Source organism: Geotrypetes seraphini, chromosome 10 (assembly GCF_902459505.1).
Source record: "Geotrypetes seraphini chromosome 10, aGeoSer1.1, whole genome shotgun sequence".
Taxonomy (NCBI): Eukaryota; Metazoa; Chordata; class Amphibia; order Gymnophiona; family Dermophiidae; genus Geotrypetes; species Geotrypetes seraphini.
In genome coordinates this window covers 6,606,274-6,634,172 of record NC_047093.1, presented here as the reverse complement: position 1 = coordinate 6,634,172, position 27,899 = coordinate 6,606,274, and the positions used below count along the sequence as shown (strand labels likewise).

Here is a 27,899-nt window from a genome sequence, read left to right as displayed (position 1 = left end):
AAATGAATTTGAAAATAAAATAAACATTACATCAACATTAAAGGAAATAAAGGGGACAGTACAGGTAGCAAGAATGAGCCTAAAGTGTCACATCTTCACAGCTTTCTGGAACAAAGACTCTTGATGGGAGTATAATGGCAGACAGATGCATATGGAAGGTCCAAGATAGCAGAAAGCTGTGTCAGCAAATTTCCAAGCAGGGGTGAGAGGGAAAGATAAATGAATACAGCAAAGCTCAAGAACAACAGTGTGCGTACAGGAGTGCAAGGCGTGATAGCAAACGTAAAGTGAGCCACGATAGAATGTACAAATGAGGGCAAGAGTCTCAAATTTGAGAGAGGTGGTGACTGGGAGCCAATGAGAATCAGAATGGGGTAGTATGGTCAAAGCAGTGGTGGACTGAATTAACAGGGTGCATTTCAAGGAGGAAAGGAAAGAGTCAGCTCTACAGATAATGAGGACAAAACCGAAGATTTTACGTTAAGAAACTGGGAAGTAAGGCCTGGCAAAAACAGAATCTTAAGGAGAGCAACCAAGCTGAGGTTTAAAGGTGAGGGAAAAACCAAAAATGACATGAAGAAGGAACATGGAGTTACATATTTAAATGCTGTCATCCGCAGAATATACATTTTTAAAATAAATAAAAGCAAGCCAGGACCAGAAAAGCTGAAAGCTTCACATTTAGTGATACTAAGAAAGTCATGGACAGATAAGAGATAATGAAATTATCCTGTGGAACACATTTCTCACACAATTGTGGGCCCTAATGGCCCATTTGCTAAACATTTAGTACCCCTAAGTCAAGGAATCGAGCTGTGCCACAGCCATGACAAGGAACTTTGAGTTCTTTTTGCGCCAAGCAGCACCGTGGAAAGGCTGGAAATGTACAGATGACATCAAGAATTGCAAATAGTCAGCCAGAGCCATGAGTTGGGGCCAGAAGACGAGATGGCAGCAGAGGAAGCCTGGATTTTAACTAAGGCAAGGACACCCGAAAAGCAGAGTTGGACTCAAAGGATTTGGAAGCAAATTTACCACATGATTTCTTGTGCTTTTCTCAATCAGGGACATCTGAAGAGTTCACTGTGCTTGTCCTAAAGTCTTTACTTTCAAGATTTTTATTTGGTTAAATCAAGTTTTATGAAAATTTTGATGTATTGTATTGCAATATCATGAATTCAAAGCAATTTACAATTAACTACAAACACACACGAACATGATGAACTGATACATAGGGGAAGTCGGGAGAACTACAATAAGCCTAGTAAAGGACATATGAAAGGAAAGTACAAAAGGAGGGTAAAAAATTGAAAAGTATTGAGAAAAATAAAAAATTACATTTCTCGGAGCCTAAGACAGAGGACACGTGGATTGGAAAAAAGCTATCGTCACCCCAATAGTTAAAAAATATAATGCTGATCGTAATGATGTAGCTAACTATCGCCCAATTTCAAACTTGCCTTTCCTAGCAAAAGTAACTGAAAAATTGGTTTTTGAACAACTTACAGACTTTATTGAGTCATCAAACGTATTGCACCCTAACCAAACGGGCTTCAGGAAATACCATAACACAGAATATTCAATGCTTGGCCTGGTATCTAATATTCATTACTACTTAGACCACCACAGATCGGTTGCCCTTTTTTCCTTGGATCTCTCAGCGGCCTTCGACACTATAGATCACGCTCTACTACTAAATCATTTGGAATCCTTCGGTATTGGTGGACAGGTACTGGAATGGTTTCAATCTTTTCTTTCCAATCGATTTTCAACTGTCATAATCAAAGAAGATTACTCTACCCCTTACACTTCGCCTTTTGGTATACCTCAGGGTTCTATTCTATCTCCTCTTTTATTCAATATCTTTCTTTCACCTTTTCTTACTATCTGTCAATCACTGGGCTTTACCTCATTTTCCTATGCTGATGATATTCAACTTCTCCATCCACTTGATCCCGGAAATAATGATGAAATTATAGCCATCAACACCAAATTGGATATAATAAAAAACTGGCTCTGCAACAATAAACTCTCACTAAATATACAAAAAACACAAACAATGCTATTTACATGGAAAAAAGACATTATACCAATATCCCCTTTTTTGCTTGAAAATAACCCAATTGAATCTGTTTCATCCATAAAAATTTTAGGAGTTACTATTGATACGAATCTATCTTTTCATGATCACATAAGTCAAACGGTCAAATCCTGTTTTTATAAATTACGTTTGATAAGATCTATCTCATCCTTCTTAGAACCAAAATCTGTTAATATCCTTGTTCATTCTATGATTATTTCCAAATTAGACTACTGTAATTCTTTATTATATAATATTTCCCAAAAAGAAAAGAAAAGGCTCCAAATAATCCAAAATACTGCCATAAAACTTATACATAAAGCTAAAAAATACGACCACGTAACACCCCTTCTTATTAAGTCACACTGGCTACCTATTAATCATCGAATAACGTTTAAAATAGCATTTCTAGTCTTTAAGGTCCTACTATATAATACCCCTCAATTTATATCTAAAATGATTATCCCATATCATTCAAATCGATCTCTTCGATCGTCACAACAAGAGTTATTATTGGTCCCTTCCTTAAAAATTGTGGGAACAAGGAGAAACGATATGTTCTCAGTTTTAGCTCCCCAACTCTGGAACACTCTGCCTCTTTTTATTAGAAAGGATAGAGATCTTGTCTCTTTTAAAAAACTTTTAAAAACTTTCTTATTCAATGATGCCTTTATCGATTGATTAATTAATCTCTTCTTTTTTTTTTTTTTTTTCTTCCCCTCCCTTTGTTTTTTTCCCTAATATGTTTTTTCCTCCATCAAGAGAAAATTTGTAACTTTTTCCCCCCTTTCCATGTTTGTTTTTTAACATTATATATAGAGATCTTTTCTGTTTTATGTAATTACTTAACAAATATTTATTTAGCTGTTATTAATGTATTACTAATATGACTATATGTTCTCTTATAATCTGTTTTTAATTGTACATCGCTTAGAATGTTTTAAATAGGCGATTCATCAAAAATAAAGTGAACTTGAACTTGAACTTTATGCAGAGAATGGGATGAAAAGAGACTCCGATGATTAGGTCTCAAAAGCATCCTTGTACAACCAGCATTTTAACAGTCCTTTAAATTTACTTAGGGCTCCTTTTACAAAGGTGTGTTAGGGTCGGAATAGCGCGCACTAAAATGCCACGCGTTCTAGCCACTACCGCCTCCTCTTGAGCAGGCGGTAGTTTTTCGCTAGCGCACCTTTGTAAAAGGAGCCCTTACTGATTTTTCTTCCTTAATAAATGATGGTAAGGAGTTCCATATTCTGGGCGCTATAACCACAAAGATCGTATCTCGTCTTGTATTTATTATACTAAGCGAGAAGACATTGTATATCTGGATTTTCAAAAGGCATTTGACAAGGTTCCGCATGAACGACTACTTCGGAAAATTGCGAGCCATGGAATCGAGGGTGAAATACTCACGTGGATTAAAAACTGGCTGGAGCATAGGAAACAGACAATACTCGGACTGGAAGAGCATCACCAGTGGGGTGCAGCAGGGCTCAGTGCTTGGACCCGTGCTTTTCAACATCTTTATAAATGATCTGGACATTGGTACAAGTGAGGTGTTTAAATTTGCGGACGATACAAAGTTTTTCAGAGTAGTGAAGATGCAGGGGGATTGCAAAGATCTGCAACGTGACATAATCAGGCTTGAGGAATGGGCATCAACATGGCAGATGAGGTTCAACGTGGATAAGTGTAAGGTAATGCATGTCGGTAACAAAAATCTCATGCACAAATACAGGATGTCTGGGGCGGTACTTGGAGAGACCTCCCAGGAAAGAGACTTGGGAGTTCTGATCAATAAGTCGATGAAGCTGTCCATGCAATGTGCGGCAGCGGTGAAAAGAATGCTAGGAATGATAAAGAAGGGGATCACAAACAGATCGCGGGTTATCATGTCGCTGTACCGGGCCATGGTGCGCCCTCACCTGGAGTACTGCATCCAGCACTGGTCACTGTACATGAAGAAGGACACGGTACTACTCGAAAGGGTCCAGAGAAGAGCGACTAAGATGGTTAAGGGGCTGGAGGACTTACCGTACAGCAAAAGATTAGAGAAACTGGGCCTATTCTCACTCGAGCAGAGCAGATTGAGAATAGACTTGGTAGATAAGACAGGTTGTTCACTCTCTCCAAGGTAGGGAGAACGAAAGGACACTCTGAAATTGAAAGGGGATAGAGATTCCGTATGAATGTAAGGAAGTTCTTCTTCACCCAGAGTGGTGGAAAACTGGAACGCTCTTTCAGACTCTGTCATAAGGAAAAACACCCTCCAGGGATTCAAGACAAAAGTTAGACAAGTTCCTGCTGAACCAGAACGTACTCAGGTAGGGATAGTCTCAGTTAGGGCGCTGGTCATTGACCAAAGGGCCGCCTTGTGAGCAGACTGCGGGGCATGATGGACCACTGGTCTGACCCAGCAGCAACAATTCTTATGTTCTTATGTTTTTGTTCTCTGATCTCAAACTTCTAGTAGGAATATATGGAATAATGTACCTTTCTAGGAATGATGGAGCTTTAATTGTTAATATTTTGAATGTTAATAATGCTATTTTATAGGAGATTCTGTGAACAATTGGAAGCCAATGAGTTTCTTTAAAAAGAGGAGTAACATGATCTAATTTTTTCCTGTTTGTTATTTTAATTGCGGTGTTTTGAATTAGTTGTAATCGACGGATTTCTTTAAGAGCTACTCCTTTATAGAGCGAGTTGCAATAATCTAACTTTGAAATGATCAGCGAATGTACAAGGATATTCAGTGATGAGTCCAAGAAAGGAGCAATTGATCTGATCATTCATAACCTCTGAAAACAAAATGTCAATTTTTGATCCAGAATAACACCTAAAACTCTAATCTTAGTGACTTCCTGCAATTGGATATAATTTATGTTGATTGGGGCGGTGAGTTTTTAGTCCTTCTTTCCAAGGGAAGTGTATTATTTTTGTTTTATCTGTATTCATTACTAGTTTATTTTCAAGCTAGTCAGAGATTGTACTTAATTTCTTATTGATATTTTGGAATTCCTCTGTGGAATATGAGTCTAATGGAAGCAGGAGTTGAAGATCATCTGCATAAGCAAATGCTGTAAACCCAATAGATTGGCAAAGAGTCAGCAGAGGGGCTAAAAAGATAATATCGACCCCTGTGGGATATCATAGTTAATAGATATCAGGTCTGAGGTGGAATTATTAAAGATAACATTCGATGATCTATCTGAAAAATAAGACTGAAACCACTGAAGCACAGTATCACTAATTCCAATCGATTTCAGTCTTTTTATAAAGAGATGGTGATCAATGGAGTTGAATGCGGAAGAAAGGTCTATGGATATGAGGAGAACAGATCGGTGATGATCTAAAAAGTAAAGGATAGCTGTAGTCATACTTATCGAGTGTTCTGTTGAGTAGTATTTCCGGAATCCTGTTTGATTAGATGCAATCCTTCCGTTTTTTCTATAAATTCGGGTACCTGATTGAACACTACCTTTTTGGTCAATTTTGCTAGGAATGGAATTTTAGCTATTGGTCGAAAATTTGTGATGTCATTATGATTTGCCTTTGGATTTTTGAGAATTGGGTATATTGTTATTCGTTTCCAGGATTTTGGAAGAAATCCTGTTTCTAGGCTGCTGGTGATGATTTTATGTATAAATGGCCCTAACTTATTAAAAAGACGTTTTAAGACAACTGGCAGGATAATTTCAGAGTTATTGCTTTTTAGGTTTATGGATTGAAACAGCCGTTGAATGTTGCTTATAGACGGTAAATTGAACTGGGCACCTTTTGAAAATGGCAAGATATTATCAATTCTGTAGGGTCTAGGTCAGTTTTTGATCTGAACTGGCTTCTGATATTGATGATTTTGTCTTTAAAAGTAATATGCTAGATCTTGGGCGGTGATTGTAATAACAGAATCGGTATTACTTTGGGTTTTAAACATAGTTAATTATTTTAATATTGAGAATAACATGGCAGAGTTTTTTGCCTTTCCAAGTCGTTTCTTATAGTACTCTTTCTTTGCAGCATTTATTTTAATCTTATAGTGGTTTGCTTGTTCCTGATATTTTGATAAATTCAAAAGTGTTTTAGTCCGACGCCATTTTCTTTCCAAGGGTCCATAAGTAAAGTAAAGAAGCAGAGCAGAGCTGAGAGCTCTGATGCAAAAGTGTGAGAACATGGTGGCAGTAGCTGAAGACTACGAGTGTTTTTCGATGAAAGACCATATCCATTGGATTCTGTATAGATCGCCCAAATCTGAGTGCAAATACCAGCTCTGTGCGTTAACTAGTCAATTAGGTGCTAACAAACCCTTATAATTGGCCGTAATTAGGAGCCTACATTTAGATTTCCACTTCTTACATTCCACTAAATTCCAGATTACAATCAGAACTAGATTAACTACCTAGGAATGCACAAATTAATCAGTGCAATGAAATATACAATTTAAAATGAGAAAATTAAAAATTAAACTGTTAATTCTGAGATAATACATATTCACAAAATAAAACAGCTTTTATAGCTTTCTTAGAAGAACCAAGCTCCAGTTTCTAGCAATGTAATGCCTCTGGGATCTGGAAGAATTAGCATTACAGATTAAACGTTTCCTACTAGAAGGAAATCTACTGATAGGATTAGACCTAGAATATGGATGATTTTAAATATCACAGAATGGAGTAATCCCATTGCCTTTTTCTTAAGAGCAAAGATTAGGAAACAGCAACATTCTGCACGGTTTGTAGTCTCTTCCTCAAGTATATAGGAATTAGTCCAAGTTACATAATATAAGCGACTGAACTACTAACCTAACTGCCATCAAAGGGAATCCCCAACACTTTCAGTAAAGATTCCAGACTATAGTTGATGCTGTACACAATGAATGGATGCAGCCAATTAAAGGAAACTTCCTTCCCCCCCCCCCCCCCTCCGCTTTTAGAAAGCTACGGAAGAGGTTTTCAGAGCCAGCTGGCACGCTGAATGTTCTGACGGTCATAAAGTTCCTATGAGTGTCTGAGCATTCAGCGTGCTGGCAGGCACTAAAAAACTCTTGCGTGGTCTTATCAGCTGAGGACGGGTTGGGGAGGGTTTAGAGGGCTGGGATGGTTAAGATGGATTGGAGTGAGCTTTGATGGAGACTCCAGTAGATGGAACCTAAGCACACTACTGGGCAGGGCTCTGGGTTTCTGGCCCAGAAATATCTAAGAAAAAGGACTATTTCAACTAAATAATTAATTTATGGAGCAAGTATGGTTGGGCAGACTGGATGGACCACTCGGGTCTTTATCTACCGTCATTTACTATGTTACTATGATCTGCCATATTCTTTAGATCAGAAGACAAAAAGGAGAAACTGTCTTCACAGCAGTGAAGGGTACGAAAACAACGAAGGAGACCAGATGGTGCTCAATCCTTTTATTTTAAAACAGACTATGCGGTTTTGCTGCACTCATTGCCAGCCATCACTTTGGTGTTTTTAAAGAGCATTTATTGCAATACTTGGACATCTGGCTTAATACATCTAGGGTTTTGTCATTTAATAACAAGACTCCTGAAGCAGGCCCTCTTGGGCCAAAACATGATAGTGTCGAGTCTGTTTTAAAATAAATAATAATAATAACTTTATTTTTCTATACCGCCATAGTCAGGCGACTTCTAGGCGGTTTACATTGTAAGAGGGCTGGACATTCAGCGAATAACAAAAGGTCTTAATACAAAACAATAAGTCTACATACAATACAATACAATACAGTACAGTGAGTCTAAATACAATACAATACAATAAGACTAGATACAATACCATGCAATGTGTCTAATACAATATAATAGTCTAATGGGAAACTAACGTGCTAATTGGAGTTCTATGGGTAATGAATACCTGAATACTTTAGAGCTTACATATGAGTAGGAGTTCTATGAGTAGAGGATATCTGAATAGATAAGGAGCTTCTTGAGAAGAAGAAAAAGGCGTTTATGGGGAGGGGAGTCCTAGTGAGGGAGGGTCCTAGTGAGGAAGGGGACAGTTTTAGTCAACGAATTTTGCGAATAGGGCGGTTTTGATCGATTTACGGAATGCACTGTAAGACAGATTGGGTTCGTTTATGTAGTTTTTCAGCCAAACTTGCTGTCTGCTTGCTTGGAGCTTAATGGTTCTGTCCAGGAATGATTTGTATCTGCAGCCTGTAATCTTTGGGTATGCAAAGAAGTTTTTGTTTCTGGTTGCTCGTGAGGGGTTGTGCAGGATGAAGTGAGTTTGCAGGTATAAAGGGATTGAGCACCATCTGGTCTCCTGCCCTATTGTTTAACATTCCACGGGGTGGGGTGGGGTGGGGTGGGGGGGCATTCCCAGAAATTATGTGCGATGTTATAAAATACCTGAATTTGCAAGCCTACCATCATTTGGGTCCGAGAATTTATACCAGTTTTTGGTAGGCATAAATGCTGGCGCCAAAAGTTAGGCATTAGGATGATCTGCACTAAGCTAATATTCTATACAGAACGCTCCTTGCATGGATCATCCCAGGGCTAACTTTGGATACCATTTATTAAATATGTGGTTAGGAGAGCTAATGTTGGAGTTAATCAGTTTTCTGGCTCTTTTGATATTTGCTGCAGACATGTTCAAAAAACATATGCCAAAAATGCTGAAGACCTTTGATCCTGCATCTCTGATACTTGCAAAGATTTCTCAGTGCATAAGACAAAGGAAAGTTTGGAAGAGATTGGTCAAGATAAACAACCGTTTTGGAACCAACTTATTCAGAATTTCTCTCAGCTGCAACTCGGATTATCTCTTGCTCTGGAGCTCTACTGTGACCTGATGCTACAACTATTGGCTTTCATATTAGGATGCTTCATATTTCTAAGCCTACTCAAAAGGAGATGGGTTGTTTTTTTCTTAAATTCCCCTGAAAGCACGTTGTTAAATATCAATCCAAGAAATGTTTTCTTTTAACCTTCACAGATTACTGTCTTTCTTGCTGGGAAATGATGGTCAAGTACTTCCGTAGAGCCACTGTTAATTAGGACCTGAAGTTGAATCAGGCTCTGGTGCTTAATCAATTTAATGTCCTGTTAAGGATTTCTCCCCATCTTTTTGAGGAGGAGATTTTTTTTGTGTGTATTTCTTATATTTTTATAAATTTTGTTTTCAAAAGCTTCCCTTTTTCTGTGCGTTTTGCTTGGAATTACAAAAGTAGATAATTAAAAATAAAACACTTGTATTTATTCAAGAATTAAACTGAACAACTGATGTCAGGACCCAAATCCCCAAGAAATATATAGACACATGAACAACCCTAAAGAGGGACGTCAGGGGCCAATAGTCTGAAGCAGAACAGAACTGAAAACTCAAATCTGAGACAAGGACTAGCTGGTAGATGTCTAAGGGGGAAACCCTGTGGATTTTTTGTTTTAAATGACATGCAGATTAATTTCTAGTGGAGTTGTTCCTCAGAAGACTCTTATCTACTGGATTTCTCATCACAAAACAATCTGCTCAAACAGGATGTGCTGTCCCTGAGAAGTTCTTTAAACCAGAAATGAGGGGACAGAGACACACATGACACTGGCTGGATTTGCTTCTTCCATAATACAATGCTTCCAAAATCAAGAGCAAGTAGACAACTCAAAACTGAACAGATTAGATGATTTTGGATCCCCTGAACTCAGCTTGAGGATCAGCAGATTTGTTATTTGGAGGGGAATTGAATTAGTTTCATGTCTTGGTAAGCAAGAAGCCTCCCATATCCAGGCAATGCACAGTCTATCTTGGACACTACTACTAATCATTTATATAGCACTGAAAGGTGTCGCAGCGCTGTACATTTTCATTTTTAAAATCTTTTTATTCAAAACTTTACATAAGAAATTACACAAGTAAATCATACTGTATAAATGAAATAGACAGTGCTGTACATTTTGACATTTATAGATGGTCCCTGCTCCGAAGAGCTTACAATCTAACTTGGACAGACAGACACGACATATAAGATTGGGGATGTAGAACCCAAGGTGAGACGAGTTAGGAGTCAAAAGTGCTCTCAAAGAGATGGGCTGACATTTATAGATGGCCCCTTCTCAGAAGAGCTTACAATCTAACTTGGACAGACATGACATAGAGGGTTGGGGATGCAGAACCCAAGGTGAGAGGAGTTAGGAGTCGAAAGCACTCTCAAAGAGGTGGGCTGACATTTATAGACGATCCCTGCTACAATCTAACTTGGACAGACAGACACGACATATAAGATTGGGGATTTAGAACCCAAGGTGAGAAGAGTTAGGAGTCAAAAGCGCTCTTAAAGAGATGGGCTGACATTTATAGATGATCCCTGCTCCGAAGAGCTTACAATCTACTTGGACAGACAGACATGACATAGAGGGTTGGGGATGCAGAACCCAAGGTGAGAGGAGGTAGGAGTAAAAAGCACGACAAGAATCTAAGTGAAAGAAGGTGACACAGCCCCCAGTCAGTTGTTCCTTTGAGAGGAGGTAGTCACAGCCCTCTGTTCAGCTACATCAGTAATTGATTTTTTCCTTCACATATCAAAAAGGAGGAAGACAATACAAAGAAAAAAAACAGTCTTTTGTAGAATTCTGAAAAGCAATTTCCCTCTGAGTCACATTGTTACTAACACACTGTCTCAGTTACACCAAGTACGCCTATGAAGGGGCTCAGACCTTTCTGCTCTCCCTCCTAACACTTATCATAAAAGGATGAGACACAGGTGTTGTCTTGATTGATTTGCCTCGGGTTGAATCACTGCCTCGGAAGATGATTAAAGCATATCTCATAGGCTGTGCCAAATGTGTTCAAGCAACATATCCTACCAGTCCACCAAATGGAATATGGACCTGGCTACTAGTGCATAAAATCACTTTATAAACTGGACCATTAGAGGAGAGGTCTTTATGCACAATACTATTTTGAAAGGGGGGGGGGGGACACAATCTAGAAATATATTGAAAGGAACAAAGATGTAATGTAATGTAATGTAATTTATTTCTTATATACCGCTACATCCGTTAGGTTCTAAGCGGTTTACAGAAAATATACATTAAGATTAGAAATAAGAAAGGTACTTGGAAAATTCCCTTACTGTCCCGAAGGCTCACAATCTAACTAAAGTACCTGGAGGGTAATAGTGAAGTGAAAAGTAGAGTTAGAGGAAAAATAAAAATAAAATAAACATTTTAAAAAGACAGCATTGATCTAAATACTTTGGAAGGTTGAAGAGAGGAGAGAAAGGAATAGAAGCAGAATGGGTCAGCGTCAGTGATGAAGTGGAGCAAGTAAGTTTAGGAGGAGCGATTGACGTATCCAGAAAGGGCTTCTTCTGGCCGACAGTCCCAGGATGCCTATGTCTCCTCCCCTGCGATGTTCTCCCATCCATGCATTCCCTCCCAGACACACTGCCCGTGCCCCAGCCGCTCCAAGGAGGCTGCCCCAGATGAGGTCCACGGTGAATGCAGGATTCTCTCCTCTGCGGGAAAGCCGCCCGGAACCGACAGTCGATCTTCTTAGCGGATTGCAGGGGGGGAAGAGTTCACACTCTTGGTAGGATCGGGTCTGAGTGCTCTTGGTGGTTGTGGCTGGTCTCATTGCTGCTTAGATGTAAAAGCAGTTGATCTCCACTGCTGCTGATATTTAAAAGCAGGCAGATTGATCTCTCCAATGGACTGCAGGGGGAGGAGTTCACGCTCCTGGCAGGATCGGGTCTGTGGGCTCTTGGTGGTTGCGGATGTACCCGCTGCTGCTTAGGTGTAAAAGCAGTTGTTTTCCCAATGCTGCTGATATTTAAAAGCAGGCAGATTGATCTCTCCAACAAATTGTATGGTGAAGAGCACACACGTCTGGCTGGATTGGGACAAAGGCTCTCGATAGTGGCGGCTGGTCTTGGTGCTCTTATAATTATTATAAATATTATAAGATAATGGAACCACAACAGATAAACTACCTACCTTTCACCCTCCTCTACAAGCCACCATTGTTTATATATTGTGGGTCTAACAAAAAAAAGTGTTTTTAATGTTTAATGTAAAAACTCTTATCTGAGCACAGAAACTAATTTATCACCAAATCCAGCAAGGGTTCTCAGGACAGGATTAGTTCTTTGATTTCAGTTCTACTCTCCTTTATACTACAGACGCCCTTCTCAGAGCACTAGGGGAGAGGGCTAAGCACCAGGGACTGTGGTGGAGTTAGAGAAGAAAAACTGGCATGGACTAAAAGCACTACTTTTCACTTCTATAGCGTTGAAAGGTGCATGCAGCTCTGAACATTTTGACATTTATAGATGGTCCCTGCTCGGACTGGGGATGCAAAACCCAAGGTGAGAGGATTTAGGAGTCAAAAGCTTTTAACTGGGCCTTGAACACTGCCATAGGGATTCGGATAGCTTGTTCCAAGCATACAGCGCAGCAAGATAGAAGGGACGGAGTCTGGACTGGAGTTGGCAGTTGAAGAGAAGAGACTTACCAGCTGAGTGGAGCTCACTGGGGGGGGGGGGGGGGAGATAAGCAAAGACAATTCTATCACATTCCAGGAAAAGTTCTGATGGAAATAATAGCAAGCTAACCCCAGACACGGCTGAATGATTAACCCCAATATTCTCAAACTTCAGATTGAACCCATCAACATCCTTTCAGGGTGACCAAGAAGCTCTGAAGACTACTTAGAACCAGCATAATGCCTGATGTACAGGAAATGCTAAAACATTATGGGGACATGAAGGAAAAATAAGGCCAGCTGTACAGAGATCTAGAGTCTGCTCTTAGGCAGGGAATAAAGACATCAGGAAGCCCTGACAGCGTTCACCCCCTTATGGTTATAGGACCTCATTATAATTAAGTTCCACCTTCAGCACCTGCTTTACACCTTTTAATCATTAGTGCAAAAGAAAGAGAAAAGAAAAAAAAGCCTTATTACAAAGTCAGTCAAGCCTTACAAATGTCCATGCTCTTCATTTCATGTGCTATACATCTGTTGTGCATGTTTTAGACACAAATCAGTAGGGAAGTGCTCTCCTGACAGAATGAATTCTACGATCGAGTGGTTTCCCTTCACAGCAAGCTGCAAATCATCCTAAGGAGATGCCAGTGTGTACAAATAAAGCTACCCAGAAGCGAATGGTGCAGAAATCCCAAGATAAGACCATGCTGTTGATAAATGTGGATTTTAACGGAGAAACCCACATTAAAGATTGATCATTCTACATCTGCTCCCTTGCCTCAAGACCTGGGGTTATTGTACTGCTCTTGACCTCTAAAAATTCCTTCAGGACAAACCCATTAAAGTCCTGCCTCTTGTCTATCAATCCAGAACTCAAGACACACTGAACTGGTCAGGTTTTATCCAGGGCAGCTGCTATTTACCTGGATACAGGTTCAGGAGAAGTTCCACAGGATGAAAATTCCTCTCTTATGCAGAAGAGAAGACTTTCTGTCCTAGTGGCTTGTTAAATTGGACACAAAACACCGAATGCTTCAAAAAAGCAGACTAGTCAAGTTTATCGAAGAGATGCAAAGTAATAATAAAATAACAGTTTTTGTATCCAAGGAAGGATTCCTTCAAAGGCAGTTCTGAAAAAGTTTTCAGGATATCCACAATGAACGTGCATGAGTCGGATCTGCATAGAACATCTTGAAAACCAGACTGGCTAAGAGGAAAAACGACCTCAAACCCTTGCAGCGAGATCACCGTACATCTTGGCTCAGTTTAGGTAGAGCTCTTATTCACTGATCCTTGAAAAGCCTTTCTCTCTTTTTAAAATTAGATTTGGAACTCAGTTCAATGGTGCTACTTTATAATTCTTTCTAGAAACTGAACTGAGACATACTGCGATCTCGCCGCAAGGTGTCCAAAGTCCTTTTTCCTTTCTTTTCAAAAACAGAGGTTCGTGTGCCTTATTTTTTGGGTTGTAGTGCCAAGTAATCAGAACTACCTTGACTTTACTGAAGCTGTACCTTTTTGCTCTATAACCAACCTTCTATTCCTCATCTCCTCTTAACAACTGCAAGACTTGATCCAAAAATGCAATTTCAAAAATTTGATATACCGTATTTTCGCGGATATAACGCGCGCGTTATACGTGATTTTACGTACCGCGCATACCCCTCGCGCGTTATATGCCTGAGCGCGGTATACAAAAGTTTTTAAACATAGTTCCCACCCCGCCCGACGCCCGATTCACCCCCCCAGCAGGACCGCTCGCACCCCCACCCCGAACGACCGCTCGCACGCGCTCCCACCCGCACCCGCATCCACGATCGGAGCAAGAGGGAGCCCAAGCCCTCTTGCCCGGCCGACTCCCCGACGTCCGATACATTCCCCCCCCCCCCGGCAGGACCACTCGCACCCCCACCCCGAAGGACCGCCGACTCCCCAACAATATCGGGCCAGGAGGGAGCCCAAACCCTCCTGGCCACGGCGACCCCCTAACCCCACCCCGCACTACATTACGGGCAGGAGGGATCCCAGGCCCTCCTGCCCTCGACACAACCTCCGCCCGTCCCCCAGCCGACCCGCGACCCCCCTGGCCGACCCCCCCACCCCCCTTCCCCGTACCTTTGGAAGTTGGCCGGACAGACGGGAGCCAAACCCGCCTGTCCGGCAGGCAGCCAACGAAGGAATGAGGCCGGATTGGCCCATCCGTCCTAAAGCTCCGCCTACTGGTGGGGCCTAAGGCGCGGGGGCCAATCAGAATAGGCCCTGGAGCCTTAGGTCCCACCTGGGGGCGCGGCCTGAGGCACATGGGCCAAACCCGACCATGTGTCTCAGGCCGCGCCCCCAGGTGGGACCTAAGGCTCCAGGGCCTATTCTGATTGGCCCACGCGCCTTAGGCCCCACCAGTAGGCGGAGCTTTAGGACGGATGGGCCAATCCGGCCTCATTCCTTCGTTGGCTGCCTGCCGGACAGGCGGGTTTGGCTCCCGTCTGTCCGGCCAACTTCCAAAGGTACGGGGAAGGGGGGTGGGGGGGTCGTGGGGGTCGGCCAGGGGGGTCGCGGGTCGGCTGGGGGGGAGGGGGGTTTGCGTCGAGGGCAGGAGGGCCTGGGATCCCTCCTGCCCGTAATGTAGTGCGGGGTGGGGTTAGGGGGTCGCCGTGGCCAGGAGGGTTTGGGCTCCCTCCTGGCCCGATATTGTTGGGGAGTCGGCGGTCCTTCGGGGTGAGGGTGCGAGTGGTCCTGCCGGGGGGGGGGGGATGTATCGGACGTCGGGGGGGGGGCATCAGGCTTTCAGGATGGGGACAGACCTTCAAGGGGGGACAGGACTTCAAGGGAGGACAGTGCACGGAAGTCAGGGGGGTGTGAACGGAGAGTCGGGACAGCACACGGAAAGTCAGGGCGGGCGAAAGGAGAGTCGGGCAGCATGCGCGTTATATGCCTGAGCGCGGTATAGAAAAGTTTTTGTACATATCATCGTGATTTCTGCGCGCTATACCCCTGTGCGCGTTTTACAATGGTGCGCGTTATATCCGCGAAAATACGGTAATTGTGGGATATCAGACACTGTATTATATTGCATTGCATTAAGAGGTTTGATCTTCTTTCATCTAAGGAGCTGTCATTTGATCAAGCAGCATGATTACAACTATCCACAAAATATCATATAGTCACTCAAATTTACTGTACAGAAATTTTTTAGCAATCTTTCAGAATTTTCATGTTCAGGACAAAGTCTTTGTCATTGATTTGTACATTTTTCAATTTATAATAAAGTTAGTACCGTATTTTTCGTTCCATAAGACGCACCCTAGATTTAGAATAGGAAAACCAGAAAAAAAACATTCTGAACCAAATTGAGTACTAATGTATTCCAGGCTCTGCACCCTGTCTCCCCTCCCCTTCATATACACACAGCAGATATAAATTATCAAAATTCTTCCTATTTTTGTTATCTGGTGATTTCATGAGACTCCTTCCTTCCTTCCTTCATTCAGGCCCAAGAATTGTCCCTTTCTATTCCCTCCCTCCCATGTCCCGAGTTCATGCCCCCTCACTGCCTTCTAGCCTTTGTCTTTCATTCTCTCTCCCTCCCTTCCATGTCCCGAGTTCGTGCCCTCCTCAATGCCTTCTAACCTTTGGCCATCGCTCTCCCTCCCATATCCCAAGTTCGTGCCTCCTTGCCCTCACTGCCTTCCAGCCTTTGTCCTTCGTCCTCCCTGCTGCGCCAGAAACTGCCCTCCTCCCCCCCTGCGCACTGAAACCTGCATACCCTCCGCCGATTCCTCCTCCTCTAGCCCCGGAAACTTCCTTCCTTCCTCCCTGCGTGCTGAAACCTGCCTAGTGCCTACCCTCCGCCGATTCCTTCTCCTATGGCACTGGTCTGCCGCTGCTGCCCCTCAACTCAAAAGAAGGGAAAGGCCAGCATGCAGCGGGATTGCATATCGCTGGCCCACAAGCCTTCGCCCGATGTCAGAACTGACGTCAGTTCTGACATCGGGAGAAGGCTTGTGTGCCGGCGATATGCAATCGCTGCACGCTGGCCCTTTCCTTACCTTCTTTGAGTTGCGAGGGAGCGGGCAGCAGTCAGCTCACATACTCCCAACGAGTGGGTCATTTTAAAAAGGTACACCGTGGTGGATGGGGGTGTTAAAAAAAAGTTACCTTTTGCTTCATAAAATGCACTGAAATTTCCACCCAATTTTGGGTGGAAAAAAAGTGCATCTTATGAAGCGAAAAATACGGTAATTTATAAGTTTACTATAAATTGAAATGGATCAATGACAAAGACTATGCCCTGTTGCTAAGTAGCTATTTTTGGACTGACAAAAAATTGCTACACAATAAACTTGACTGAATATATTTCCATAATGCAAAGACAAATCAGACCATGTACACATACAGCTGACAGTTACAATTTCAACTTTATACCAACCTTATTACCCTTTTGTAAACTTGAGTGAATATATATGGCTGGAAATATTTTGTGGATGTGTTGCAATTTTTCCCACTTTTGATAATTTCTGGTGCTATTATATTGAAAACCAACTGTGTCATGTCATGGGCTCATATAGTGTGTAAATGTGCCATGTAATTTATGGAACAAGGCAGCTGCAGGTATGGAGAAATATTGAAGTGGACCCTTGAATCAGGTTGGGCAGACTAGATGGACCATTCGGGTCTTTATCTGCCGCCATCTACTATGTTCCTATTTCAAAATATTTAGCCATGTATAACAAATATATGTCGGACCATGATAGTACCGAGGTCACACAAATTTATTCTTGAATCATTAGTATCCAGGTCCATGTTACTAGAGAATGACACGGTGGCGGTTTACCCGCGGCCACCGCATTTTAGCCGCGGGTCACCCGCCGAAAACGGGGAAGAAAACTAGCAGTCGCTGCGGCGACGGGGACAAGGCCATTCACCGCCCGCGGGGCGGTGAATGGTCTTGTCTCCGCAGTGAGGTATCAAGGATCGCGCGGTCCCCGCAGCCACCGCCCGCCCGCCCGTAGCATTTAGCCAGCTCCCTCCCTCCACCTCACCTTAAATTTCGAGTTTTCCGGCTTCCTTTTTTCCGAGCCGCACGTGTTCAAAAATCCGTGCACGCGCGGCTGCGCGAGTCAATCAATCTTCTCCTCTGACGCAACCGGAAACAGGAAGTTGCAGGAGAGGAGAAGTTTGATTGACTCGCGCAGCCGCGCGTGCACGGATTTTTGAACACGTGCGGCTCAGAAAAAAGGAAGCCGGAAAACTCAAAATTTAAGGTGAGGTGGAGGGAGGGAGCTGGCTAAATGCACGGCTTTTTGAACGCGTGCGGCTAGGGAAAAAGGAAGCTGGCAAACTCGGAACGAATATAAGGTGAGGTGGAGGGAGGGTGGGGGCTGCTGGACCATTCTTCATTACTTTGCCATACTAATTCCATTCTATGTTAGGTGCCACGGACTCAGATTCGAGTCCTAGCGATGATGAGTTAAAGATCCCAAAAGAAGCCAACTTCTAAATCCAGTGGTTAGAGCTACACTACATTCCTTGTGACCCTGGGCAAGTCACTTAATCCCTATTGCTTCTGACACAATGGGCAGTTCCAAAGACCAAGACTGGCCAGTGTCAAAGACAGGATGCTGAGCTTGATAGACCCTTAGTCTCCACTGTTTTTAGTGATCAACAAAGTTCTATGTTTCTATAATCACCCTAATTCTGTTATCATTGGACTAGATATTCAAAATGATTTAAATGGCCAGGACAGGCTCCTGGCTGTTCAAATCATCTGTCCAGGGCTAACCAGGCATTTTCAATCTTCATGTTCAGCCCAAATGGTGTCACACAATTCAGCAAAAATACCCAATGTTGTTCCTCATAATTTAAATATTGCTCATAGAAGGAACAACATTGGGTATTTTTGCAAATGGAAGTTGAAGGGTTAATTCCCTTGAAATAGCCAATTGAGTGAAACATGAATTCATGCTGGGACACAAGATAGGTTGAATTTGTTTTGAATTTAAAAAGAAAAATGATCAATGAAGAATACTATAATGGCAAGAAAATATAATGATAAAACAGCAACTAATTTTGCCTATTTTTATATATTAAAAAAGTACTACATAAGGTGAATGTCCATATTGCTGTCTGTTGTTCTGCTGAGCACTGGCATTGAAACAGCAAAATGCATTTATTGCATACTTGTCCTCTGTTGGAAACATTATGGTGGTATATTAGTTGTGTTAATAAAAATTTATAAACAAAGCCCTGCCAGCTGAACATCTCTTTCTCTAGTTCAGCAGCAGGAACTTTGATTTATAAGAATGGAATACGCTAAATATTACAGTACTAAGGCTTATATGGATGCAGCGGGGACGGTGACGGGGCGGTGAATGGGATGGCAGTGGCGGTGACGGGGCGGTGAAAGGGATGGCAGTGACGGTGACGGGGCGGTGAATGGAATGGCGGTGACGGGGCGGTGCAGAGGATGGTGGGCCGGGGACGGGGCGGTGACGGGGACAGATTTTTTCCCCGTGTCATTCTCTACATGTTACTGAATTAAATTCTAACCTCAAAGCAATATGTGCATACCTGAAGTTTTGTAACTTAAATATTCATAAATTTATTATCAAATATTCTACAAAAATGACCTATAAAATGTGTTTGACATATTTTTGTAAAAGATTACTGTATCAGTAGATGTAGGACCAATTTGGATAAATAAAAGCTGGTTTCCGATGTAGAAATCTTTTGTGATATTTAGTGCTGTGTCAGACTTTTTTTTATTGGAGTCGGGACCATCTTTGCACAATTTTTGATGATAAACTTATGGACAAACTACAATTTCAGATCAAGATGGAACTCCTCATACTGATTTGAGGTTAATTACACAAGGCTCAATATTTTGAAGTCTGATTTTCTTTTCAACCTCTTGTGGGATCAACTGGTTGGTTTTAGTTGTAGAACCTTTGTAATAACGAAGAGTACAGTGAAGGCAGAATGAGTTTATTTGGATCTGCCAAAAAGCATTGTAGGCCTCCCACCTTTCGGACCATGGCACTGCCATCGTTAATGAGCTGTGCCAGCATCATGGCCACGTTATGATCGATGGTGGTGGAATGATCTGTCCTCTCAGCAGAGTTACCCACAAAGGTGCCGAGGGCAAAAACAGCCGAGCAGCGTACCTGGAAGGGACCAGAACAAAACATCACAGTAAGAGAGAACAAGAGACTGAGGAATGTCAAACATTTAGCACCTAGTGATCCCTTTCAGAGCAACAGATTCTCTCTCAAACAATTTCCTTTTCTCTGTCTAATCAAATCATATTTTAAGCTTCCTTCCATATCTTCTGGGCTGTTTGTGTATAAGGAAAATTAGGTCTTACCTACTAATTTTCTTTCCTTTAGGCCCTCAAGACAGGTCCAGACATTGACACTTGGCTGTGCATGCCTACCAGCAGATGAAGACTTTGAACACTAGCGTTTTGACTTGCATAAAGACCCTGTGCAGTTATTAGCTAATTCATACAGACATTGCAAAGCAGATATAAAGACCAAATTTCCTAATCCCTCAACATAGAGAAAGGACTTCAGCGTTGGTGAATCACCCAAGTCTCTAGTCTGTTGATAGACCAAGAGGCTTCCATCAGAATCCATTGCCCCAGTGTCACTTGCCCCAGACAAAGTGCCCCTCAGCCCTTGAGACTGGTATTTGTTTTCACCAGGACCCACTGAGGTGGTTCCAGACTGACACCCTTCTGCAGATGACAGGGATCAAGCCATCACTGGAGACTCCTCCTCAAAGTGGTAACTTCATCTCCAGATCATGAAGTTGAGAGTACCACCTAAACAAGCCTCATTGAAGAGGCCTCATATGACCCTTAGCCCAATGAATCACTTCCAGAGAGGCTGCCATGGAGCCCAAGACCTGCAGAAGGAGGAACACTCATCCCAGCTGTGTTATTGAAGTAGACACACAGAAAGATCAAAGAATGGGATGGAACAAGAGTGCTCTTGCAGGTGTCCACCATCCAATTGGAGGTGCTGCAGAAACATAGCAACCAGGAAGTAGCTTTTTTGCTGTCTGAATAGGACTTTGTCCGAATCAACCAATCGTCAAAGTAGGGATGTACTAGAATTCCTTCCTTGCGCCAAGGCTGCCACTACCACCATAACCATGAAAAAAGTTTGTGGAGTCCTGGCCAAACCAAATGGAAGAGTACAAAATTGAAAGTGTTGTTCTAAGACAGCATAATGAAGAATCTTCTGATGTGCCTTGCGAATTTGAATGTGTAGATAGGCTTCTGTGAGATTGAAAGAAGAAACTCTCTGCTCCAGACCACCATGTCTCCCATTCAAAAACTGAGCACTTTCAAGGTGCTGTCGACTCTGAGGTCCAAGATAGGACTAAAGCTGCCCTCCTTTTAGGGAATCACAAAATAAATGAAACAGCTGCTGAGATCATGCTCTTCCTGAGGAACAGACACCACCACCCATAAGGACAGCAGATGGCATGTGTCCCTGATCGACTCTGCCTTCCATTGGGAATGACAGGGAGACTCGAGGATCAGGTCTGATGGAGGATAGTCAAACTCTAGGGCTAAACTTGTATTACTTCCAGAACCCACCTGACTGACACGATCTAAGCTCAACTCTAATAAAACAGTCTCCACCTACTGGTAGGCATGCATAACCAAGTGTCAGTGTCTGGACTGGTTTGGAGTGGCCAACAAGAAACAGATCATTAAATGCCCCCCCTAATACCACTGACAGCAGTAGTAATGACATCATCAGGCGTTCAAGGAAGTAGTGGAGTATCTGCGTGGAGTAACCATGGTTAAAACCCAGCATCCAATAAATCTTACTAAATACAAGGAGGCGAGATGTTCACTTGTTTTGGTGACTGAGTAATAAGACATGAAAGGGTCTTGAAGGAATTAGAGGTGGGTAATGTCCGAGGAGGACAGCACTTTCGGAAGAGATGTGGTGCCCAATGGTGGGAGGGGTCTTGCGAAGGCTATTGGAGGTGCAAGAGAATTTTATTAGGCTGCAGCTGGGAATCTGTAAGCTCATCTACTCCAAGTGGAAGCGCCTCAGCCGGCTAGACAATGCCGACATGTGTATTGTGTTGACATTGCAAGTAGTGAACTATACCATCATGTCTACTGTTATTTGATTACTCTCTTTGCTAAAATTGCCCATTCTCTGTGTTCGGTTTTCTTGCTGTACATTGCCTTGTATGAATTTCTTCAAAAAGCAGTAAACGAAATCCTAATAAATCATTTGGCCTTTTTCTGCCATTATTTGTGTTAATGATGTGGACCTCAATTTAGCAGTAGGCTATGCAGCTCTGAGACACTGTCACTAGTTCAGTTCACTGCCTAGAAGTCACTAAGCTGTGCCATACTAGGTCAGACTGAGGATTCATCAAGCCCAGAATCCTGTCTCTGAGAGTGGCCAAAGATCCTAATGAGGAGATCTGTTCCCTGAGGCAAACTCAACTACTAAAGAGTGGCTAATCATTGTTAATGGTCTTTTCTTACCTCAAGTCCTATTGGCCCTGCCACATTCACAATTCTTTTTTTTTTTTTTGTATCAATAAATTTTTATTGAAAAAAATGGAACAAAATCAACAAACCTCCCATTCAGGACCAACAAACAGATTACAAAAAAGCACAATCCAAATATATGGTCCATCACCCACAATATACTAAACTAAACTAAACCTTGGGTTTATATACCGCACCATCTCCACGAATGCGGAGCTCGGCACGGTTTACAGGAAGATGGATGAGAGAGGAACTACAGTGGAGAGATTAAAGAGTTAGGTGTAAAGGGGGAAGGTGAGAGGCCTAAGAGGGGGGAAGTGTTACAGTTTTGAGAATAGCCCTCCAAAAATTCCTTCCCAACAAATAACAAAATATCCCCAACATAAACCTCCCCCTTCAACAATACAATAACCAAACCTCCCCAATCCGCACCCCCCTCCCTCCAACCCCTACCCATCCACTAGTTCCTCCCCTACAAAAGAAAACATCCAATACCCCCCTCCCTCCCCTCTCAAAAATCCACCAATACTCAACCCCGAAGCTTGCCACAAATCAAATCCCAATCTCTGTGATGCATATCAAAATATCCATGTTGTTTAGCAGTTACACATTCCATATGCAATAAGGACCCCACCCTATCCTTCCAGTCCCCTGCGGTAGGCACCACTGGCTTTTTCCAATAAGAGGCTAACAAACATTTGGCTGCAGAGAGACCCAAACGAAGGAGTTTTCTACGCCACCAGACATCCCTCAAATTAGAAAGACCCAATAAACAAGTCTGTGGAGTAAGCAAAACCAACTCTCCCAACCAAGCAGTCAAACATCCAGTAATCATAACCCAATAAGGTCTAACCCACCAAACATGAAAAAAGGTCCCTCCCCCCTCCCCACAGCGCCAACAAATATCGGGTACAGTAGGAAACATAACATGTAAACGAGCAGGAGTATAATACCAACGAGAGACAATTTTATATGCATTCTCCTGAACCAACACACACACAGACGCTTTACGTATTTCAGAACATATTATGTCCCACTGACTCTCCGACATCTGAAACCCTAAATCTACCTCCCACTTACCCCGATACGAAAAAATAGGTTTAGTCCAACCCCGAAGAAAAGAGTACATGACCACATTCACAATTCTTTCTTGTCTCCATGCAGTGCCCCTGCCTAATCCTAATACTATTTGAAAGAGTAACTAGCCATGCCAGATCTTATAAATCTCTTGAGATAGTGAGGCAGGTCCACAGCAGCCGGCCAGTGTTCATGGGACTAATGGCATTTCTTCTCTACAACTTTACCTCTGGGATGGGATCAGAGAGCAGGCTATATAGCTTTTCATGTGCACTGTCTCTCACACCACACCACCGAGCGGAATCAAAGTTCTGCCAAATACGTCCCAAGCAAATAGCCACCCACTGGCGCAGGAGAGGGTGAGGGTCATTCAGCTGCTCCAGGCAGATGGCAATCAAGTTCCCTTGAAGACAGGCTTCCTACAATTCAACAAGGAGGGAAGAGGTTAAATATACTACCAGCTACCCATTTGGTATTCTAGCTTAGTCCATTGCTGTTTATGAAATGGACACTGAACACTGGCAAATGCTAGGCACAGCATAAGTTGGTGTTAAGGAAAAGCTTCCACACCTCTATGCCAGTACACCCCTTTTTACCGATTTCAGCATTTCTCCCTGAACATTATCCTCCAAATTGTGTCCCTGTGTTGCCTGAAGTCCTTGCTCCTCACACAGATCGTGACTTCTGACCATGTAGCACTGGTATGGTCTTATCACTAAGTAAGTGGGAGTGTGTGGCGCAGTGGTTAGAGCTACAGCCTCATCACCCCGAAGTTGAGGGTTCAAATCCCTGGGCAAGTCACTTAATCCCCAATTGCCCCAGGTACATTAGATAGTGTGAGCCCACCGGGACAGACAGGGAAAAATACGTGAGTACCTTAATGTGAACCACTTAGGCTATAAGTGGGATATAAATACTAAAATTAATATAAATAACTGGAAAGCTCATTTTAACGTTTGCCGCTGTTTGTACAGCTTTACTGAGCACGCAGTTTAAAGAAGTCCAAAAAGAAGAGCCTGAGATCTTGTGTAGGAAGAGGTGGGCTGAGAACCAGGGACCTTGGACAACTCATGCTGTCTTCCTCTGCCTTAGGTACAGCCTGTAAGCTCTTTGGTGAAGAGAATTAACAACAGAATCTGAATTTCTAACACAGCAAATGAAGAGGAGAAAAGTCAAGATCCAGGTTACTAGATTGGGGAAGCTGAGATGAGGGTCTAGAGCAGTGGTTCCCAAACCTGTCCAGGGGGACCCCCAGCCAGTCAGGTTTTCAAGATATCCCTAATGAATATGCATGAGAGAGATTTGCATACCTGTCACTTCCATTATATGCAAATCTCTCTCATGCATATTCATTAGGGATATCTTGAAAACCCGACTGGCTGGGGGTCCCCCAGGACAGGGTTTGGGAACCACTGCTCTAGAGGATGGTCACTCACCTGCCCTGTGTTGTAGCTGTTCACAATCACAGCCAGAATGAAGGCAGTCATTGTCCGATGTTCAGCCTACAAAAAATAGACAATCATATTGAAAGGAATCCTCAAGTCAATTGAGACCCTAGGAAAATTTGCTGATTAAGTGCTGTGCAGCATCGCCCCTGACCTCGCCATACATTTGGGATCATTTGCTGATAAGTTCCAGTGCCCACATGACTTAACCTCATTCAAATACAGCCTCCTAGGCGTTAAGGATAGAGAAATAGCACAATCAGTCTTATGACCTGGATTAGACACTGCTGGAAACTGGATACTAGGCTAGATGGACCATTGGTCTGACCCAGTATGGCTATTCTTTTGAAGTCTTTACTGAGTATCAAAGGACCTCTTCAGCTAAAAGTGTGTGATATCACCATCAGCTCAAATCAGGCATGAGTTTGACAAGTAAATATCCATAAATTAAGCGTCCACATGAGACCATGAGAGTGCCTTTTGGCACAGAAAACATACAGACTGCTGAAAGGGATCTGACCTAGTGATATAGCCAGGCTTGCGGTTAACATGGGTGGGCACTAGGCAGTTCAGATGCTGATGCGGCCTCCAATCTGCCTCTTGTCGGATTATACTGTTGTTCCTGGTAGAGGGCTGGGTACAGCCCTGGTGTGACCTTGGATAGAATGGATGGTGCAACCTCAAACACTAAACATACAGAAAGGGCCTTACTTCTGCCACAGACATAACACAAGGTGATAAAGGCAAGAAACTGGCTAAATCAAGTTCTCAACTGTTTATTTTTGGCAGGCTATTGTTTCAGTGGAAATTTTATATCACAAAATGCTCACATACACAGTTACAAGATACCATACTGGCTTCCAAGGTTGAATTCGATGTGGCAGTTCATGCATAGGAGTCTTATTCCTTGAAAGAGATCATGCTCAGCCTCAAAGAAGAGATTACTGGATGGTAAACAGGACCCTGCACACCTTAGGGTGCCAAACGCAGTACGTTTCTCAAGGTTGGTGAGAAACTGTGTCAGTTTGAAACACAAAAACATTACACAGAACACCACCCCTTCACATAAAAGAAGAAAACCATGAGTTTTGTTCTTACTGGCATGTAGGGATCTGCTAGAACGGAGAGGAAATATTTATGTCCGTTGTCCTTCACCAGGTCTGCTTGACAAGACTGGAAAATGAAAGCAGAGCAGAGAAGACAGAGGGTCAGGAAACATCCCTTTATCTTTAGATAAAAGCTTTTCTTATGTTCAGTGTAAACAGAGACCACAGGAATCTTACATACCACTGTTGGGGAGCTCTGAGGCCCTCACTCCCTGTCACATGGTTTACTGATTTCTTTTCTTCCCTTGGACCCTTGGCAGGTAGTGGTGCACCTGCTTATTTCATTTCTAGAGGACTGTTGGTTCTGAGGGTCAGATACACATTTGGCCACTGTCGAAGCAGCCTGTTCCACTAATATTTCATGTAATGAAATACCACTTCAAACAGAAAGGTAACTGAAAATCATTGAGGTCATCAATGCTATGCTGGAAGTAACCATCTCTCTTCTTTAACATTTTTGTAAGCAATATTGCTGAAAGGCTAACAGGTAAGATTTGCCTCTTTGCAGATGATATAAAAGGCGTTCAATAATTTATCTACCTGAGTATGACAGAATAGCAAGAGTGTTGAAACAAGTCTGTACATGTTGTGACATGAAGATTATTCATGCACAGTTGCAGCTCAGTGCGAGTCTAACATTCCAAGAGTCAGGATGTCAGGAAAAATCCTTGTGCAAATCAAGTAAGAAACTGCTAGATTTGGAGCACTATTCAGTGATATTTCTCACAAAAAAGGGAAAAAACCAAAGGAGATCCATGAATGTATGACTGCAGTTTATGGCAAGTCTGCCCCATCATCCTACAAAGTAAAATTTTGGAGCAAGCAATTTAAGTGGGGCAGAGAGTCCATTGAAGATGACCCTCACACTGGATGGCCCGTGGAAGCAACTTCCTCTGAAATGTGCAAGAAAGTCGGGGATTTAATTTTGTCAGATAGACAAATTAAGGTTTCCCAAATAGCTGAAGAAACGGTCATCTTGGTAGGTACAATTTGGGCATGTCCGAGGTTAGTGCAAGATTCCAAGAATGCTGACGCTATGTCAGAAGGCTAGGAGGCTTAAGTGCTGTCAGGAGAACTTGCAGATGCTCTATGAAGACCAAGTGAAATTTTTTCATCATTTGGTTGACTGGAAATGAGACTTGAGTCTACCAAAGAGATCCTGAGTCCAAAATGGACTCAATGCAGTAGAAGCACAAGTCATCCCCCACCTCAAAAAAGTTTAAGACAGATAAATCTGCAGGCCAAGTCATGGCAACTGTCTTCTGAGATAATGGATTTTTGCTTCTGGAGTTCATGCCACACAACACAACCATAACTGGGAAGAGTTACGCCAATACAGTGATCGCTTTGCGGGAGTCAATCAAGGAGAAAAGACAAGAAAAACTCACTGCAGGTGTGCTGCTTCTTCACAATGCGCTGGTGGACATGTTACGACAAACACAGGCTGCCATCTGAGAATGTGGGTTTCAGCAGCTGAACCATCCACCCTACTGTCCTGAATGGACTCCCTCGGATTATTTCCTGTTCTGAGTTTTGAAGAAATCTCTCCATGGACTGCAGTTTTCAAGTCATGAAGATGCCAAAGAATCTGTGATCCTGGTTTGAAGGTCAAACAGAAAAATTGTTTTCAAAGAATTTAAGTCATTGCAAGAAAAATGGATGAAGTGTATGGAGCTATCAGAGGACTATATTGAAAAATAAAACTAAACTTTTTTGAAAACTCTTTTTTCCTACTGAGGAAGATAAATTATTGAATGCCTCTCATACCAAATTTTACAATAGAGTACACACCCATGATAGTGTGGAAACATGAGGAAAGACCTAGTGAAGCTTGAGGAATTGTCTGAACTTCAGCAGCTAAGATTTAATGCTAAGAAATGCAAAGTCATGCATTTGGGCACGAAGGAATGTTACAGGTTAGGGGGTAAAGAACTTTTGTGCATAAAAGAGGAGCGGGATTTGGGTGTGATGATCTTAAGGTGGTCAAACAGGTTGAAAAAGTGACAGTGAAAACTAGAAAGATGGTTGAGTGCATAGGAAGAGGTATGGCCAGTAGGAAAAAGGAGTTATTCACGCCACTGTATAAGACTCTGGTGAGACCTCATTTAGAATATTGTATACAATTCTGGAGACCGCATCTTCAAAAAGATATAAATAGGATGGAGTCTGTCCAAGGGCTACTAAGATGGTTGGTGGTCATCATAAGGCATATGGGGACAGGCGG

The 27,899-nt window shown here is 42.6% G+C and overlaps 1 protein-coding gene across 3 annotated transcripts in view; it reads right to left on the bottom strand.

Moving 5' to 3' along the window:
- RPTOR (regulatory associated protein of MTOR complex 1) overlaps nt 1-27,899 on the bottom strand; it is a 496,675-nt gene that overhangs the window by 113,136 nt on the left and 355,640 nt on the right. For 2 of the 3 annotated variants that reach the window (XM_033960072.1, XM_033960073.1), the window contains exons 14-17: nt 25,668-25,742; nt 24,561-24,626; nt 23,352-23,543; nt 19,544-19,684 (exon numbers count right to left, since the gene is read on the bottom strand). In XM_033960072.1, coding sequence (XP_033815963.1) covers nt 19,544-19,684; nt 23,352-23,543; nt 24,561-24,626; nt 25,668-25,742 — 474 coding nt within the window. The remainder of the gene's footprint in view (nt 1-19,543; nt 19,685-23,351; nt 23,544-24,560; nt 24,627-25,667; nt 25,743-27,899) is intronic. The other variant, XM_033960074.1, reaches the window with a different exon arrangement.